Raw genomic sequence first — 19,116 nt, forward strand, 5'->3', positions numbered from 1 at the left:
CTTTGGATTCAGAAACGAAGGCTCAAGCTACTTCAGAAATCTGTTATAGAGTAACAGGAGGAATGAAGAATGATCAGTGGACAGGAAATCGCTTGCCTGTTGCTAACATCAGCTTGCAGCTGTAAGCAACTTCTCTAACCTGTAACATGGCTCTCAACTTTCAGCAGATTTCACATCCTATTTAATGCTGTTAAGTGAGATAAACTCATGTTTCCACTATCCTGTGGCAGAGTTTCACGTGGGTAAAAAAAGCTTTTATCACTCCTACCAAGCTTTCAAGCTTCATTCAAGCCGTCCTAACTGATCCTGCTGGATCTGCCTTTGGTTATGACAGAATAGCACTGTAATCACCTTACGCATCACTTGCCATCACAAGTAGAGGAAAGCAAAGGGTCCCTAGAGATACTTCCAAATCAGCAGTTTTATCTCCACAGCTGCCAGTGCTCAGCGTAGTCTCTTTTGCTATACTGTCTTCCATTCTGGTTGAGCAGGGAGCTTCTGAACAAGCTCAAGTGGAAGAAGGAAGTTTACACTCAGTGGAAGAACGGCCTAACCCCTTGGGAAGATTACAAGAATGCTGCCAGAGTGTGCAGGGATGAAACAAGGAAAGCCAAGGCCGCCTTGGAACTAAACCTGGCAAGGGATGTCAAGCTCAAACAGGAAGGGCTTCTTCAAGTATATTGCAGGCAAAAGGATGACCAGAGAAGCTGTGGGCCCACTGTTGAATGAGACAGGAGCCATGGTGATGGAGGATGCAGAGAAGGCGGAGTTATTTAATGCCTTCTTTGCGTCGGTCTCTACTACCCGGCTGAGCCCTCAGGAGTCCCAGGCGTGGAGAAAGTAACGGGGAAAGAGGAGGACTCTCCTTGGGTTGAGGACGATCAAGTGAGGGACCAGTTAGGTCAATTAGATATTCACAAGTCCATGGGCCCTGATGGGATGCACCGAAGAGTGCTGAGGGAGCTGGCAGAGGTCATTGCTGGGCCACTCTCCATCATCTTTGAAAGGTCCTGGAGAACAGGTGAGGTGCCTGAGGACTGGAGGAAAGCCAGTGTCACTCCAGTCTTCAAGAAGGAGGAACCGGGGAACTACAGGCTGGTCAGCCTCACCTCCATCCCTGGAAAGATGATGGAACAGCTTGTTCTGGGCGTCATCTCAAGGCACGTGGAGGAAGAGAAGGCTATCAGAAGTACTCAGCATGGATTCACCAAGGGGAAATCATGCCTGACTAATCTGATAGCCTTCTACGATGGGGTGACTGGATGGATAAATGAGGGAAGAGGGCTAGATGTGGCCTACTTTGACTTCAGCAAGGCGTTCGACACGGTCTCCCACAGCATCCTCATAGGGAAGCTTAGGAAGAGTGGGTTAGATGAATGGACAGTAAGGTGGATTGAGAACTGGTTGCAAGACAGAGCTCAGAGGGTTGTGGTTAGGGGCGCAGAGTCTAGTTGGAGGTCAGTGACGAGTGGTGTTCCCCAGGGGTCAGTACTGGGTCCAGTCCTGTTCAATACATTCATCAATGACTTGGATGAGGGGATAGAGTGCACCCTCAGCAAATTTGCTGATGATACAAAGCTGGGAGAGGTGGCTGACACACCAGAAGGCTGTGCTGCCATACAGAGAGACCTGGACAGGCTGGAGAGTTGGGCAGAGAGGAATCTTATGAAATTCAATAAGGGCAAGTGTAGGGTGCTGCACCTGGGGAGGAATAACCCCATGCAGCAGTACAGGTTGGGGGCTGACCTCCTGGAGAGCAGCTCTGTAGAAAGAGACCTGGGAGTCCTGGTGGACAACAGGATGACCATGAGCCAGCAATGTGCCCTTGTGGCCAAGAAGGCCAGTGGCATCCTGGGGTGCATCAAGAAGAGTGTGGCCAGCAGGTCGAGGGAGGTCATCCTCCCCCTCTACTCTGCCTTGGTGAGGCCGCACCTGGAGTACTGTGTCCAGTTCTGGGCTCCCCAGCTCAAGAAGGACAGGGAACTGCTGGAGAGGGTGCAGCATAGGGCTACCAAGATGATTAGGGAACTGGAACACCTCTCTTATGAAGAAAGACTGAGGGAATTGGGTCTCTTTAGTCTGGAAAAAAGACAGTTGAGGAGGGACCTGATCCATGCTTATAAATACTTAAAGGGTGGGTGCCAGGAGGATGGGGCCAGGCTCTTTTCGGTGGTGCCCAGTGACAGGACAAGAGGTAACGGGCACAAACTTGAGTATAGGAAGTTCCACCTAAACATGAGGAGGAACTTCTTTACCTTGAGGGTGGTAGAGCACTGGAACAGGCTGCCCAGGGAGGTGGTGGAGTCTCCATCTCTAGAGACATTCAAAACCCACCTGGACGCGTTCCTGTGCAACCTGCTCTAAGATGTCCCTGCTCTGGCAGGGGGGTTGGACTAGATGATCTCCAGAGGTCCCTTCCAACCCTATGATTCTATGATTCCACATAATACCCCGGTGAGTACTGTTTCTCATAGGTCTATATGAGAGATGGGTAAGGCCATCTTCTCAACCTAACACTATTTCAGCAAAGCATGTAGGAACCCTCTTCCCTCCCCCCCTGCCCCCCCCCCCCCATTCCAGCCACCAATGCTAACTTCATTCTAGCAACCATCCCAAACAGACATAGCGTTCACCCCCAAGACCTAGCTCAGTCAAGACAATTCTCCTACCTTTAGGAGGTGCTGGCTGGATGTTAACAACTGGTTGATGCTTTGGCAGCGGAACAAGCGTAGGAAGAGTCTGAATAATGATGGTTTTAGCTGGGATGCCAATGTTAGCCTGAGCATCAGGTACAGCAGGCAAAAGGGGTTTGGGTTGTATCAAAGGCCTGGACGCAGTCTGACCACACTTCTTCAGGGTCTTTGCAGAGTTATTTGCTAGGAAAGGAAAAAGGGCCAGAGTTGGACCAGAAGATAAAGAATAAAGAATTCAAGCAGTAATAACATGACTTTCAGTATGGTTTTTTTTTTTTACCCATCTATAATATTAGTTAAAAATAGACATACCTGATCACAAATTCAAGTCAGAAATGACAGAATATACTAGCGTCTGTTAGTTAAACATTCACAGGCAAGACAATATGCAGTATCTGCGAAACCAAAGTAACCCAATCTTTCATACCAGACCGAGAAGTGATGCTGACAGCAGGCTTCTTCCCTCCATCTCCTTCGGGGGATGCAGGGCTTCTGCAGCTCTTGCTGTAGAGAGAGATGGGAGACATCTGGGAGCTACAGCTGAAGTCCATATCATCCTGCAGACAGAAAGTACGTGATCTCATGTAAGCAAGCATTAATCTTAATGCTTCAGAAACATGTAAAAGCATCTACGAGCAGTTCAGAGTATAACAGCCTTTCATCACATCTGTGTTGCTGCTTCAGCAAACAGGAGAAAGATTTTGCTCTGCAGTTTTATTCTGGTCAATGTCAAGTACCGCTGAAAACCAAAGTAGTACCTCTCCTTATCAGGAGAGCGAAGAGGGCCAGAGGCCAGCAACTGCTAGATTTTAGAAGGCATTTTGTTTGGCAACCAGGCCAACACACACAACTGCAGAGACAGAATTGAACATGCTTTTTTTAGAATGGGTCACAGCAGGAGAGGAAGGAAAACATCACTGAAGGGAAGTTGTTTTTGCAGGGGTTGGAAAAATAAACTGTTTCTTCTTATGCCACGAAGTTGATCAGACAAGTAAATCACTGGGCCTTTTGTTTGACCCAGCTGGTTCTGAATGACTGCTCCTATGTGTGTTACATGGAGGTTTCTGCATACAGGCACATTCTGCACTGGAGAATCCACAGACGACGGAGAAGGAACTGAACAATTTGAAGTGGCTGGTGATAAGGGTTCTGTCTTCACGCTTGCATCTGCAAGAGGCAGATAAAGAAATTTTACTGTACAAGTGTTTAACAATGGGAGATCAGTAAGGAACATACTGTCCTACACTAGCTATTTAATTCCTGAAGCGAGGCACAGCAGAAAACATAGTGAGGTTAAAGATACTAAACAGCTTAGCTTGTAGGGCAGCCCTCACCAGCTGGACCCACACTACAGAAATGCAGCATGACATCTCATCAGAGAGCTAAACACTGCAGGACATCAAATAGTTTCACATAAGTTATCACTATCCTAAAGTTATAGCAGCTCACCCTTGTGGGGTGCGGGGGAATAGTCACATCTGCAAAATACAAAAGGTAAATTACCTGCATATGCATGACCTGTAAGATTCCAAAGATCCGAGTCCCAAGACATTAAATCCAAATCAAAATTAAAGTTACAGAGATCATTTTCCTGAAATGACAGTTCAGAAAAAGAAACAATACAAAAAGACAATATAAGTTGAAAATACCAGCCATTATGTTCACATTCTTACAGCTCTGGAAAACAAAACTATCACTTCAGTTGCCTTCAAACAGCAGAGGTAAAAGCCCTTAAGGGAGCAATTCTCAGCTGGAATACACAAGACAAGGCTTATTCTAAAGCTTAGAGCAGTAGGAAAGGAGCATACCAGTTTAAGACCATAATTAATTACCATACTGTTATCAGTAATTTGTGAAGTGAAAGTTCTAAGTCCAGTCACTGAACCACCTTGTATAAAACACAAGTTTTAGCAACTTGTTGGCATCCACCCCTTCCTCTTAATTGAACGATTAACTTAATGCCCTTCCATCATCACATCTCAAAGCACTTTATTTATAAAAGCAGCATCAGTGTCAGTTTACCAGCAGGAAGAAACACACAAGGACTGATTTGCTTAAGATCTGATGAATAGTATGTATTAGGCCGCCCTATACTTGAATAAACTGACATGATCATCTTCTAAAGCCAGGGACACCAGTTTCCTTTTCCAACAGAAAAAAGGAGACTAAAATCACTTCATGTATATTACATACTGCACAACCTTTAAAACAGTGATCAGTTTTTGCTCCATTTTTTCCACTGATGCAACTGTGAGCCTCAGTTCCTTACTCAAATGTAACATTTTTATGAACACTTGTATGAAAAACGTAAATATTACATACCAAACATATATAAATACATAGCAGAGACTTTCCTGCTAAAACCTATCCTGCAAATGTATCTCTCCTTATGTTCTCAACTTGCCTCATAAAGGGAGGCTCAGAAAGTCTGTGGACCACTCAGAAATTAGTATTTGCAGGCTAGGATGAAGAAAAAGCTCATCAGAGCATATTTATAGGAAGAATGACCCAAAACTAAATCTTGAGCTGTGCAGCAAGAGCCTCCACACAGGTAACTAATGCTGACCAGCTGATGGGCGATACCCTGCCCTCGTACAATACAGAGTTTCCAAATTTTCTCCAGTGCATAGCTCTATAACACCTGTAGGCATGCTCTTAGTACCTGAGGTTCATGTCGGATAACCCAGGGGTTGCTCTGGAGGTGCATTAGGACACAGTGAGCAGAGAGAACACAAGGCAAAGAAGAGAGAGTGGAGAATCCATGAGGCAAACGCCCCGGGACAGAAAAAGCAATACGTATGATCAGACAGTGAAAAACACAGGGACTAATGCGTAAGGCTGCAAAAAAAAGCACTTAGGAGAAAATCCAAAAAATGGAAAAGAAAACAAGAGGCCATGTTATAGGCAAGGAGATAAAGCACAGCATTGGTGGACATAGATGTAATGTACCCACAGTTCTCCTTATGTGTAACTCAGAAATGTACTCTCCCATCAGCACGGACTCACAGGGGAAGTTTACCTTCATTAGGTCAGCGACAAGACAGCTCTTCCTGGGCACAGCACCCCGACCTTTCTCCTTACACTCTCCCCTTTGACCTTGGCGTTTAAACCTATGGCTTTGATACCGACACTTTATTAACAGGTGGACAACTCTGCACCTCATCAGCCAAGGCCGGGGTGCGCGGCTGAAGGCCTGTACGCCTCCGGCCCTCCAGCCCGGGAGCTCGAGTGCCTCCTGCCAGGCGGCCGCCCCGAAACCCACCGCGCTGCTCCCTGGGGGGGATCCCGGTACTCACGTCGGGCTCGTCCCTCGGGGCCCGCCGCGACTCCGCGGCGCCCAGCAGCTCGCTCAGCTCCTCGCCCAGCACCGCCTCTGCGGGAGAGACAGAGGCCTCAGCGCCGGTCCGGTCCCGGCGGGGAAGCTCCCCACCGCCCGGGCCCATCCCCCGTCCCCTCACCCCCGAGCGCTCCGCCGCGGCGCTCAGCTCCACTCACCCCAATCGAGGCCGCCCCCCGGCACCGGCAGCAGCCCCGCCGGCTCCCACTCGGCCTCCGCCGCCGCCATGGCTTCCGCCTTCCTTCCGAAACACACGTCTCCTTCCGGGAAGCGCCCCACCCGGTCCCGCCCCGCCCCTCCTACGGCGGCCGCCGGAGGACATACGGCGCAGCGCGGCGGCTTCGCTTCCCCGCCCACCCCCAGACACACGGAGGCGGCTCGTTAGACACAGACGTTTATTCGGGCCCCGCTGACACAAGTGGGCCCCGCTGACACAAGCACGAGTGGGGGAAAGGGGAGGGAGCCACGGGTGAAGATCCAAGGGAAGGGAGGCAGCTCCGTGAGGGGAAGGGGGTCTGGCAGCAGGCGATGGAGGCGGGCCCCCGGCTCCGACATGGTCTTCAGCGATCTTCGTGCGTGGGTGGTGCAGGAAGGCAGCTCCACTCCCCGCCGGGGGGGGAGAAGGTGGCAGTGTACCCGCAGCGTGGGTCTCCACCCGCGGCAGCAGGGGTCCGGACTGCGGGTTGGGGGCGTGAGGGCCCCTTGAGCCCCCACAGCAGCTCCCACGGGGTCTGCGGCACTGGGGGACACGGTGGGTTTTGGTCATGGCCAGGCTGGAAGCAGAGAAGAGCCAGAGCCGATGTCGCCCCTCTCGGTGCAGCACAGAAAGCAGCGGGTCCGTCCTTCTGTCCCCCTCCCCAAGGGGTGTCCCCACCTGGGAGCACCCCAGCCAGGGGGATAGCTGCCCCGGGTGAATTTTCCACGTGTGGCTCCCAGCAGAAGCAGGAGGGGAACGTGTCCGGTGCGCTGCGAGAGCGCAGGGTGCTGTGAGGGTCTTGGCGGCGCTCACCTCACAGGTTGGCATCGTACGCTGCATTGGTGAAGGTGCCCGGTGATCCAAGGTCACTGGAAAACAGGGACAAGGGTGTCAAGATGGCAGGAGTGCTAAGGGCAGGGGTTAGCACAGCCCCGTCAGCCCCAAAGATGCTCCCACTGCATATAAAAGCAGCCTCATATGGGCAGATCTGGGTGATGTGGGGTGATGACGGGGCTGTGACGGGCACAGGGCAGAGCCACCCTCCTGCACAGCACAGCTCTCACCTGGTGGGGTTCAGGAGCTTCTTCTTCTCCTCTGATAACGGTGTCAAAATGTCAGCATGGGCAGTGCAGATGATAGAAAAGAAATAACCAGATCTGTTTAGTGAGGGACTTGAGAAGCTGCAGCAGCAGCGTCTGAAATATTGAACCAAGTTTGACAAGCACAGGAGGGAGCAGGGAGGGGGAGCTGAAACAATTGCCTTCTGCCCCTTGCAATTACGGTGTTTTCCTGGCTCTGCCCTCCAAACCTGGCTGCTGACGCTTCCAGCTGGACAAACTGCCAAGGAAGGGCAGCCAGACCAAAGCCACTCGCAGCAAATAAAACACATGGATTGAGGCAGTCACACTGTTCAAGTCTTAGAATCATAGAATCATAGAATTGTCTAGGTTGGAAGAGACCCTTGGGATCATCGAGTCCAACCATCTACCCTACTCTACAAAGTTGTCCCCTACACCATATCCCCCAACACCACATCTAAACGTCTCTTAAACACATTCAGGGATGGTGACTCAACCACCTCCCTGGGCAGTCTATTCCAATGCCCAACCACTCTTTCTGTGAAAAATTCTTTCCTAACGTTCAGTCTAAATCTACCCTGTTGGAACTTGAAGCCATTCCCTCTTGTTCTGTCTTCTGATCATCCCACCCCCTCCTGGGACTCTGTAACCCCCTGATCTAAGAGTCCCTAGCCAAAGTGATGGGAGGCTGCTGGAGGCATTTCTGTACCTCTGTCGCTGAGCCTCTTGGCGAGGAGGGCAATGAGCGTCCCTGAAAGCACGATGCCGGCTACTGCCAGAGCTGTGCCGCTGCTGTAAGCCAGGACTTGCTTTAAGAAGGGGGCACCGTCCTCTGAAAAAGATCCACAGACCCACAGGTTAGAAAGTTGGCAGAAGCATGTCACAGCGCCCAAGCTTCTGGGGTGCCCCCCACCACATTCAAGAGGTGCTGTAGGGAGCTGGAACACCCACCCCCAGTGCTAGAGGGGTGGGGGGTTCCCACCGTACCTGCGCAGACCGGGGGATGTCTGGTCCAGTTCCCTGTGGCCGCACACCGGAGCACCTCTGCTCCCATCCGAACAAACCCTTCCTCGCAGGAAAAGGTGCATGTGGAGTTGTATGTAAAGTTCCCGTGCATGTGAGAGCAGCTCATCTGGCCTCTGCTAGGGGCGTCCAGCACTGGGCAGCTGATGGCTGGAGATAAAGCACAGCAGTATCATGAATAAGACGGGACTGACGGTGGTGGAAAGGGGACATGTGGGCTGGGGAGCCAGGGGATGAGCTGCCATGGCCTGGGGATGCTAAGGAGAAGGGGATGCTGGGGAAAGCAGTCTGCTACAACAGAGCACTTCCAGACACACGTGTGACCATGAGATCTACCTTTGCATTGTGGGGTGTCCCCAGTCCAGGTCCCTGTGGCCGTGCACTTGCGGCTTTCCGGCCCCATCAGCACAAACCCAACCTGGCAGGAGAAGGCACATGTGGAACCGAAGGCAAAGTCCCCGTGGAGGTGGGAGCAGGCAGCCTGGCCCATCTTAGGGGTGGCCAGTGCTGAGCATTTGACAGCTGCAAGGGTAAAGAGGCACACTTCAGAAAGGAGCCTGGGAGACTATGCTGTTGGGACTAAGAGGCTGGGGAACATCCTAGTGTCACCCCAAGGCCAGTGAGACCCTGAGCTCTAGCAGCAGCGCTACCTTCACAGCGTGGAGCTTCCCCAGTCCAGGTCCCTGTGGCCAGGCACTCACGGCTCTTTGACCCCATGAGTGCAAACCCCATCTGGCAGGAGAAGGCACATGTGGAGCCGAAGGCAAAGTCCCCGTGGAGGTGGGAGCAGTTCAGCCCTCCTCGGTCTGGAGCGCTGAGCGTGGGGCAGGTGATGGCTGCAGGGATAGAGATACACTTCAAGCAGGAGCCAGGGGACTATGAGGCTAAACTACTGGGGCAAGAGGACCAAGACACCCAAGAACATCCCAGAGTCACCCCAAGGCCTGTGAGTCTTGGAGCAGCATCTCTACCTTTGCATCGTGAGACATCCCCAGTCCAGGTCCCTGTGGCCATGCACTCGCGGCTCTCTGGCCCTGTCAGTGCAAACCCTGTCTGGCAGGAGAAGGCACATGTGGAGCCAAAAGCAAAGTCCCCGTGGAGGTGGGAGCAGTTCAGCTCTCCCCAATCTGGAGCGCTGAGCACTGGGCAGGCAATGGCTGCAGGGTAAAGAGACACACTTATGTAGGAGCCTGGGGACTATAAAGCTAAACTGCTGGGATGAGAAGAAGACCAAGGCACAAGAGAACATCCCAGGGTCATCCCTGTCACAGCCTGAGCTGCAACTCTACCTTCACAGCGTGGGGCATCTCCAGTCCAGGTCCCTGTGGCCGTGCACTCGCGGCTTTTTGACCCCATCAGTGCAAACCCCATCTGGCAGGAGAAGGCACATGTGGAGCCAAAGGTGGAATCCCTGTGGAGGTGGGAGCAGTTCAGCTGTCCCTGATCTGGAGCACTGAGCACTGGGCAGGTGATGGCTGCAGGGTAAAGAGAGACACTTCAAGTAGGAGCCTGGGGACTACGAGGCTAAACTGTTGGAATGAAAGGACCAACACACCAAAGAACATCTGAGAGTCATCCAAAGGCCTGCGACACGTTGAACAGCAACTCTACCTTCGCATCTTGGGACATCTCCAGTCCAGGTCCCCATGGCCGTGCACTCGTGGCTCTCCTGTCCTGTCAGTGCAAACCCCATCTGGCAGGAGAAGTCACATGTGGAGCCAAAGGTGAAGTCCCCATGGAGGTGGGAGCAGTTCAGCTGTCCCCTGTCTGGAGCACTGAGCACTGGGCAGGTGATGGCTGCAGGGGTAGAGACACATTCCAAGCAGGAGCCTGGGGACTACAAGGCTAAACTGTTGGGACCAAGGCGCTGGGGTGACACTAGGGTGTTCCTCAAGATTAGTGACACCCTGAGCTCTAGCAGCAGCGCTACCTTCACAGCGTGGAGCTTCCCCAGTCCAGGTCCCTGTGGCCAGGCACTCACGGCTCTTTGACCCCGTGAGTGCAAACCCTATCTGGCAGGAGAAGGCACATGTGGAGCCGAAGGCAAAGTCCCCGTGGAGGTGGGAGCAGTTCAGCCCTCCTCGGTCTGGAGCGCTGAGCACTGGGCAGGCAATGGCTGCAGGGATAGAGATACACTTCAGGCAGGAGCCTGGGCACTACAAGGCTAAACTGCTGGGTACAAGAGGCTGGGGAAAATCCTAGGGATGCCCCAAGGCCAGTGACACCCTGAGCTCTCGCAGCAGCGCTACCTTCACAGCGTGGGGCATCCCCAGTCCAGGTCCCTGTGGCCATGCACTCACGGCTCTTTGACCCCATCAGTGCAAACCCCATCTGGCAGGAGAAGGCACATGTGGAGCCAAAAGCAAAGTCCCCATGGAGATGGGAGCAGTTCAGCTTTCCTTGGTCTGGAGCACTGAGCACTGGGCAGGCGATGGCTGCAGGGTAAAGAGAGACACTTCAAGCGGGAGCCAGGGGACTACAAGGCTAAACTGTTGGAATGAAAGGACAGAGACACCCAAGAACATTCTAGGGTCACCCCAAGGCCTGTGTCACCCTGAGCAGCAACTCTACCTTTGCATCGTGGGGCATCCCCAGTCCAGGTCCCTGTGGCCATGCACTCGCGGCTCTCTGGCCCCATCAGTGCAAACCCCATCTGGCAGGAGAAGTCACATGTGGATCGAAAGGTGAAGTCCCCATGGAGGTGGGAGCAGTTTAGCTGTCCCTGATCTGGAGCACTGAGCACTGGGCAGGTGATGGCTGCAGGGATATATATACTTTAAGTAGGAGCCTGGGGACTACAAGGCTAAACTGTTGAGTACAAGAGGCTGGGCAAAATTCTAGGGTCACCCCAAGGCCAGTGACACCCTGAGCTCTAGAAGCGACTGTACCTTCACAGCGTGGGGCATCTCCAGTCCATGTCCCTGTGGCTGTGCACTCACGATTCTTCGACCCCATCAGTGCAAACCCTGTCTGGCAGGAGAAGGCACACGTGGAGCCGAAGGCAAAGTCCCCGTGCAGGTGGGAGCAGTTCAGCTCTCCCCAATCTGGAGGATTGAGCACTGGGCAGGCGATGGCTGCAATGGGAGAGCATGTCTCAGACACAGGATAGATGAGCTTAAATCTAGGGATTAGGGCTGAATTCCAATCAAACAAAACCAATTCTACGGTAAAATGTCTTTGCTTTACTTTTCTTGCCCAGACACGTCTCACCTCTTCACAAACAGTAGAAATGTAATGGGTACAATGATTTTACTGCCATATGAGTGATTTCCTGGGGGGAGGGGGGAGGCAGTTGGTGCTCTGCCAAAGCCCTGTTTATCCCCTGCATAGCCCCAGTTGCAACCCCCCAGATGAAGGACCATGACTGCTGCAGTCCTACTTGTCTCCCTCCCGGGAGGGGAGCAGAGACCTGCCTCCATCCTTGTCACAGTGGCAGGGGGAAGGACACCCAGTTGGCTTTGGGGCTGTAGGGGACCACGACAGGATGACTGCAATAGCTGTAAGGGTTGTGTGCCAGTCTCCCCAGGCTGTGCCTGGTGTGCTTCGCTGCCTGCCAGGGCAGCACTCAACATTTGCTGGGGCGAGTGGCTCCGCTGCCCACAGGACCACTGCAGGTTGGTGCCAGGGGGGGACATCAAATACCCACCAGCACCCAGCCCGGGTGAGACAAATCCCATTCCCTGCACCTTCTGCTGTCAGACTGACAACAAACATTTTTCTTAGTAGACTTTTTCTTTCATAGCCATCTTACAGGCAAGCCTGGTTCCCCGCAGGATCCCTGGAGGTGCCTACCAGGGCCCCCAAAACCCATTGCTGAGGCACACCCCAGCAGGCAGCCTGGGCTCTACCTTCGCAGTGTGGAGGGGTCCCTGTCCAGACCCCACCAGCCGTGCACCACAGCATCCACACTCCCATTGGCTCAAACCCCTCCTGGCAGGAGAAGGCACACGTGGAATTGAAGGTGAGCACACCATGCGCGTGGGAGCAAGCGACCCGTCCCTTTTTGGGGGCAGCCAGCTGGGGGCACGCGATGGCTGCAGGCAGAGACAGGGCAGGGCAGGCAGCCTCATCCCTTGCGGTGCCCGCAGCACCATCATCCTCACCACAGCAGGAACCTCTCCTCGTTTTTGGAGTAAACCCAACTGGCAATGCTTGCTAACACAGCTTCGTTATCAGCAAAGGTGAATGACTGACTCGTCTGATTCTTTGCAAAAAAAGAAAAGTCAATCATACGTACAGCCAGCAGAAAAAGCGAGCAGTGCTTTGGGAAAGCAAGCCTTTGGGAGCTTGAAAAGCCTGGAGTGGGAAGGCTCAGCCCAGCTTGTCTAGGGGGACTTCCACAAAACTGGGAGCCAGCTCCTGACCCTGCCACCACTGGGGATGCTGGCCACAGGACACTCAATCGTATCTCCGTGCCTGTTCCCCTTAACTGCAGAAAGTTTTGCTGGTCTCAGCTGCCTAAACCAAGCCCCGGGTTGGGTCACGGGTCGACCCAGCACAGGCTTCATCAGCAGCACTAACTTCAAGGTAGGCTTTTTTTTTAAAAAAAAAATAATATATATATACAGAGACCCTGCCCACGCCCTGACCCCTCCTGCTGGGTGTCCTGGTACAGAGGGTCCCCAGTTGTGTCCCATGTCTGCTCCAGTCCTTGACTCATCTCACCCTTGTGCAAGGCTGCAGATGTACCACGCAGCGGCACAGGGAAGGTGGAGCAGGGCTGTCACATGCCCCTCAAAAACTCCAGCATCTCTCTGGGGCACTCGGTGCCTGGCTGCAAACCCTCGAGCTGCCGGTGGGAACTTTCCCTTCCCCTGCAGCATAACATACCACAGCTTTCTCTCCTTTGTGGCTTCCTGCCCCGCTCTGTCCCTCCCAGCTTATATCTAACCTCATCTCACCGGTCCTTGCCCCGCTCGCGGTGGCCCAGCCCTGCCAGGATACACCCTTCCCCCGGCTGCAGGATGGCAGCCCCCCTTCACTCTTCTCTGAGGACCCCCTGAGATGCCAATCACCTTCCCGAGGTGGATCGGGGTAGGCTTGGGGAGATTCAGACGGTGTCACTGGGGTGATAGAGGTGCCAAGACACCATCTTGCCCTGGTGCCGGGTGCACACAGGGTTCTGATGTCTGGGTGGGATTCAGGACAGCGAGCAAGAGCACTGGGACAGCCAGGGAGAGCAGAGCTCACTGTCACTCTGCCCATTGCAGCCTTATCGGGGAACTGCTCCCCACATGCAGCACCGGGAGCTGCTTCCCTGAAGGGCAGGGGCACGGCGAGCCCAGACCATTGCTTGCCTGTGCAGCGTTGGGCACATGGGGCTGACCCCCACAAAGCATCAGTGCCACATCCCCGGGACCCCCCCCTCCCCAGCCCCTGGCAGGCCCTACCTGTGCAGGTGGGGGTCTCTGCTGACCACTGCTGGGAAGCCAGGCACCGCAGCGTGCCCGCCCCTCGTCGCTCAAACCCTTCCTGGCACCCAAACACGCAGGTGGAGTTGTAGCTGAAGTCTCCGTAGGGATGGCTGCAGTTCATGCGCACTCCCTCGGGCTGGAGCTCAGCACACTGCACAACTGGGAGAGATGCGGCACCGCCAGCCCATTAGGAGCGCACCGGGGCTGTTGCTCTCCAGCAGGGAGGGAGGGATGGGGATGGGGATGGGGATGGGGATGGGGATGGATGGCTCACCGTCCTCGCACTCGGGGCCATGGAAGCCAGGGTAGCACTCACAGCGGTAGCTCCCAATGGTCTCCACACACTCACCGCGCTGGCTGCATGAGAAGGGCTGGCAGGAGGCTGCGCACAAAGAGGATGGTCATCAGGAGCCACTGGCCACCCTGCCGAGGTCCCCACCCCCTCCAATCCAGGTCCACGCCGCGGTGCCCCTGCTCACCCCGGTAGCACAGCGCCTTTTTCTTCCGGTTGCAGGGCTCGTCGTTCCACTTGCCCGACTCCTGCTGCCGCTTGATGTAGATCTCCACGCAGTCCTGGTTGGAGCGGCGGTTGTTGGGCTCCCCGGCTGCCCAGTTCTCCGCCTCCTTTGTCAGCGCCTTCCTGGTGCCCACCCAGGTCCAGGTGCCACCCAGCTTGCGGATGCCAATCCAGTAGTAGCGCCCATGGAAGGGCAGGCTCTTATTGAGGTATTCGATCTCCTGCTTGTTCTGGATCGCCACCAGGTCGGTGAAGAAGGTCTGGCAGTAGTTCCTGGCCTGTTCCCACGTGTAGTCCCCTTGGTCACTGTAGTGGTACGTCCAGGCACCCACCTCTACCCATGTCACTGTGCCTGTGAGAGAGGATGAGGTCCGGGATCGATGCAGAAAGGACAGAAGCCAGGTCAGGGATAGGGTCCTTTGGGACATGAGGGTGGGCTAGGGCTGGCATCAGGGCCAAGAGATGCCAGAGACCAGCTGAGTGAGGGGACGGGACAAAGGGACAAGTGTGACTGAGAATGGGGCTCTAAGGGTACACGGAGACCTGGGTGGATGAGGCATGGCAGAAGCAACTGAGGTGGGACAGAGGGGGATGGCACAGGGATGAGGAAGGTGAGGGAAACGGGGCGAAGGCTGAGACAGAGGGCAATGTGGGATGGGGTGGGCAGAGCACAGGTTGCAGAAGAGCCCCAATCAGTGATTCTATCCCCTCACAGAATCACAGAATGGTCAGGGTTGGAAGGGACCTCTGGAGATCATCTAGTCCAACCCCCCTGCCAGAGCAGGGTCACCTCCAGCAGGTTGCACCACAGGAAGGCGTCCAGGTGGGTTTTGAATGTCTCCAGTGTGGGAGACTCCACAACCTCTCTGGACAGCCTCTTCCAGTGCTCTGCCACCCTCAAAGTAAAGTTACTCCTCATGTTAAGATGGAACTTTCTACGTTCAAGTTTGTGCCTGTTACCTCTTGTTCTAGCACAAGGGACGAAAGTCCAGCCCCACTCCCGTGCCCACAAAGGTTTCCCAAAGGGAACCCAACATCAAGATGGTTCCTTAAACACTGTTCCTTCCTTGAGCGCAGAAGTGTACCACTTCGGTTTTCTTGCTTTACACTTCTACATGAGAGTCAGCTTGGAGCAAGGCAGGGCAACAAGCATGCCCTCACCCCCAAAAGCATTTGGATCCCAAGCTGCTCATCTGAACCAGAGATGGTCTTAAGAGTTTTGTAAAATTCAGTATTGCAAAACAACTTCTTGCAAAAGTCAAGTTCACATCCTGGCCATGCCCACCAGGCAGGGCAAAGCCAGAGATTAACTGGAACCCACACCCAGAAGTGAAGGGCACTTTGTTGAAACCCTGCTCTTATTTACAGCATTTTGCACCACAACTTGATGCAATCAAAGGGTTTTAGCCACAAAAAAAAGCTTCCTCCCCCCTCCGCAGAAGCAGGTATCTCCACAACTGCAGAAAGTGATATAGGGATCATATCTCCAACTGTGCAGAAAGTGAGATGGAGGTCAAAGTTTGCTCCAAACAACCGGCCTGGGGTACCATGTGTCTCAGGGGAGCATATCACACTGTGGTCATGCAGACAGAGGTCTGGGCATTGCAGATTAGATGCAAATCTAGTGCTTCCCAGGTCTAATTAGGGCTCTGGTTTGGTCAACAATTATGCTTTTTTCTGAGCAAAATTTCCATAATTTTTCTGGCTTTCCTTGTGAAAGAGCAAACTATCCACTTTGTTCAACAAAACCAAAGCTGAGGAAAACATGGCCTTCCAACAACAGCCCTCCTCTTCACCCCTTGTGGGTTTGGGGCTGCAGGACAGCACCTCAGGGCATCTCCTGGGAGCCTGCCCCAGCCTCAGCTCCCACCACTCAAGCACTGGCCCTCGCTGCCTCACCATCACAGCTCAGGGCAGCTGCTCTGCTGCCCTCACACACCCCATCCCCAAACTGAGAAGGACCAGGGAGACCATCCACTACTTGCCCATCCTCCACTCGCCCATCCTCTACCCGCTCTCCTGCCTCTTTCCTCCAGCTCCACTAGTAACACCCTCTCTGCAGCACAGCTCATCCCTACTCCTTCCCCTCAGCCTTATGTTACCTCTCCCTGCCCCACCTGGAGCTGAACCCCCACCTGGGTGCCATTTGCCTGCGTTTCGGCCCCTCCACTCCTCTGGCAGCCCCCATCGCCTACCCCCAGGGGCAGTGCTCAGCACTCACCACACTCAGGGTGCCTTTGCATTTTTGTTTTCCCCTGAGACCTAAAATCTCAGCCTCCCCCTGACACTTCTGCATTTGCCTCGGTTCCTTAGCACGGTCACGAAAGGTCGTTTGGAAGATCATCCAGCTCACAGGGGATGTCTAGGGACAGAGCAGGCACCGGCAGGTCTTGCTCTGTGCAACACCAACATGCAAAGGAAATATCCTACGGGCAGCAAAACCAAATTAGTCTCTACTCTGACTTCTTCTCCTGATGTCAATTAGCAGCTTTAACTCCTCATGGCAGCAGCACAGCTGTGCTCCCCTTGCACCCGTGGGTCCTGTGGTTATGTCGGTGCCCAGCTCCATAGCAGGGGGAGAGCTGCTGCTACCTCTCTCCGGTTCACGGTACAACGCACCATCAGCCAGGCAGCATCTGGGGAGAAAGACCCCCTGGAGGGAGCTGACCCAGGCAGACGCAGCCCCCTCCCAGGCCAGGAAGATCCAACCTTGGGGCTGGCAGCCATGGGGGTATGACCGATGGGCCCCCAAAACAACATCGCTGCCCTTCTCCAGTTTCCCGGACCTGCAGGCTCCTCCTCAGCAGCAGGGTCACGCTGGGCTTATCAAGCAGGCAGCTTACCCCATGCGATGGCAGCGATGCCCAGGTAGCAGATGCCGCGAGAGCCCAGAGCCCACGTCCTCCCAGCAGACCGCAGTCCCGCAGCGGTGCCCTGCGTGTCAGGGAGACAGCCGTGAGCACACACGTCCCACGGGGGCTCACACACCTCCCCGAGCACCCGCACCACTACCAGGCGGGTCCTGGTAGCCACAAGGGCACGTTGCTTGTGCCACCTTGCACGCAGGCACACGCAGTGCCACCGGCCAAGTACAGCTCTGCTGTAGAAAGGGCTTGTCCGGTGTGGCACTTTTTTTTTTTGGCGGGGGGGAGCTGGTGCACACAGCACAGCTGGGCAGTGGAGAGGGGGGGACCATGCCAGCAGTGCAAAGCACACCTGGGGACCCCCTAATTCAAGGGTGTGCCCTGTGCCCCCCCCAGGGGTGGCATCTGCATCTGTGGCGACGGTGCCCTGTGTGCCCAGCAGTGCCCTGTGTGCCCAGCATGGCCTCACTGCCCCAGGGCACGGTCTCTCCGAGGCAGCCTGGGTCCATCCCACAGGTCGCCGGCAGCAGCGCTGGTTCCCAGCAGCGCCCACCCCTGGCCCTGCCCTCCCCTAGCCCCCTTGCCCAGGCAGACCCCAATTCATCCCCAAAGAAAGGAGCGGGACCTACCATGTTGGTGCCGCAGACACACCGTGCCCAGCTGCCGGCAGCGCCAGGCGCGTCTGGCCCTTGGCGGGCAGCGGCGCTCACACTTCCTCCGGGTGCGCAGAGCATCGCTCCCTGCCCTTGGCCTCTTCCCCTCCCACCCCAGCCCCGCTGCCGGCCCGCATCCTGCCCCGCGCCCCCGCCGCCCCCGCCACGGGGGTCTCCCACCCCCAGAGACCCTGCTCCCAGCCCGGTGCTGGAGGGGAGCAGCGGGGTCAGCCCTGGTGGGACTCAGCTCGGCATCTGCCCCATGGAACAGGAGCTGGTGCGTCCCCACGCTGCCACGGGGACATGGCAGCCACAGGAGCAGACCCGCAATGAGCCAGGCTTGCCCGAGCCCCCCAGGAGGTGGAGAAGGCCCCCCCCAGGAAAGGTCCAGCCCCAACCCATGGTGCCCAGGGCACCAAGACCTCTCTGACCCACCATGTCCGTGTCGCAGCACCTACGCTGGTGGTCAGAGGACAGAGGAGGGATGAGGTGTGACGAAGTCCCACGCAGGCTGAGCGGGAGCGTGGCTCGCAGCCTCCCGGCTCCTGTGCCGGATGCTCTCCTCGTTCACAGGCTTTTTGCACTGGCTGTGAATCTTCATATATCGTTTATAAACAGTTACACACACAATATATTTTCCTGTCTTTGCCTTTAAGTCTTTATGAGAAAGGTCCAAGAACATGCCAGAGAAACTTCCCCTGAGTTGTTAATATCCTTTATAAACTTCCACAAATGCTTCAGGAACATGCCTCATTGTGTCCACCTTCCCTTGGACCACTCTTGAATCATCATAAATCTTTCCTTACCCTGTTCTGCTTCTAATTAAAATTACCTTGGCAGGGTTTTCTGCAGAAATTACTCTGCTCACTTCCAGTTAAAGCCAAAGCAAGAGCCATGCAGGTCACATGCATTTTCCAGTTCCAGGGAAATTGATGCTGCTCCCACGGGACTCGTGCTAGACAAAAGGAGGAACCCATCTCACAAAAGCCATAACCCACTACAATGACTTTATATGTGGCCAACTTAAATGAAACCCGGTTCCTGACTCTGGATATCTTCCTCATAAAATATTTTACTGCAATTGTCTATTTATATGGAATTGCTGAGGATGAGTCTGTGTGTCCAGTAATTCAGGAGCGCTCTCTTTCTAGGAGCTCATGTGCAGAGAAGGCACAATTACAGCAAGGGAAGAGTCAACTGGGCAGGCAGAGAGGCTGAGGGGCAGCTGCTGGGGCAGGAGAGCATGTCCAAACGCTGAGGGTCACCAGGGCAGGGTGGGAGCTGCCTCTCCTATGCGGTGGGAGACCCGCTGGGGGTCAGAAGGGTGCTGGTGGGTGCAC

At 54.7% G+C, this 19,116-nt stretch overlaps 2 protein-coding genes across 2 annotated transcripts in view; both read right to left on the reverse strand.

Annotated features, from left to right (window-relative positions):
- Positions 1-6,258, reverse strand: part of ATF6 (activating transcription factor 6) — a gene marked incomplete at its 5' end in the record, with an annotated part of 82,235 nt that extends 75,977 nt beyond the window's left edge. The window contains 6 exons of the mRNA XM_082484032.1: positions 2,670-2,876; positions 3,121-3,250; positions 3,766-3,860; positions 4,197-4,284; positions 5,990-6,066; positions 6,189-6,258. Of these exons, the coding sequence (XP_082340158.1) occupies positions 2,670-2,876; positions 3,121-3,250; positions 3,766-3,860; positions 4,197-4,284; positions 5,990-6,066; positions 6,189-6,258 (667 nt within the window). The remainder of the gene's footprint in view (positions 1-2,669; positions 2,877-3,120; positions 3,251-3,765; positions 3,861-4,196; positions 4,285-5,989; positions 6,067-6,188) is intronic.
- A 153-nt stretch (positions 6,259-6,411) lies between these two features.
- Positions 6,412-17,857, reverse strand: LOC309672505 (P-selectin-like; the record flags this gene model as incomplete). Its single annotated transcript, XM_082484033.1, has 18 exons — positions 6,412-7,095; positions 7,291-7,321; positions 8,015-8,137; positions 8,293-8,478; positions 8,665-8,850; positions 8,979-9,164; positions 9,300-9,485; positions 9,618-9,803; positions 9,940-10,125; positions 10,259-10,444; positions 10,578-10,763; positions 10,900-11,085; positions 11,217-11,402; positions 13,719-13,901; positions 14,017-14,124; positions 14,222-14,611; positions 17,103-17,193; positions 17,753-17,857. 18 exons carry the CDS (start codon positions 17,855-17,857, stop codon positions 7,041-7,043), a joined length of 2,946 nt encoding a protein of 981 aa, XP_082340159.1. The 3' UTR covers positions 6,412-7,040.
- Between the last annotated feature and the right edge of the window lie 1,259 nt (positions 17,858-19,116).

The sequence above is a fragment of the Vanellus vanellus genome (genome assembly GCF_965231255.1).
Source record: "Vanellus vanellus genome assembly, chromosome: 5".
Classification (NCBI taxonomy): domain Eukaryota; kingdom Metazoa; phylum Chordata; class Aves; order Charadriiformes; family Charadriidae; genus Vanellus; species Vanellus vanellus.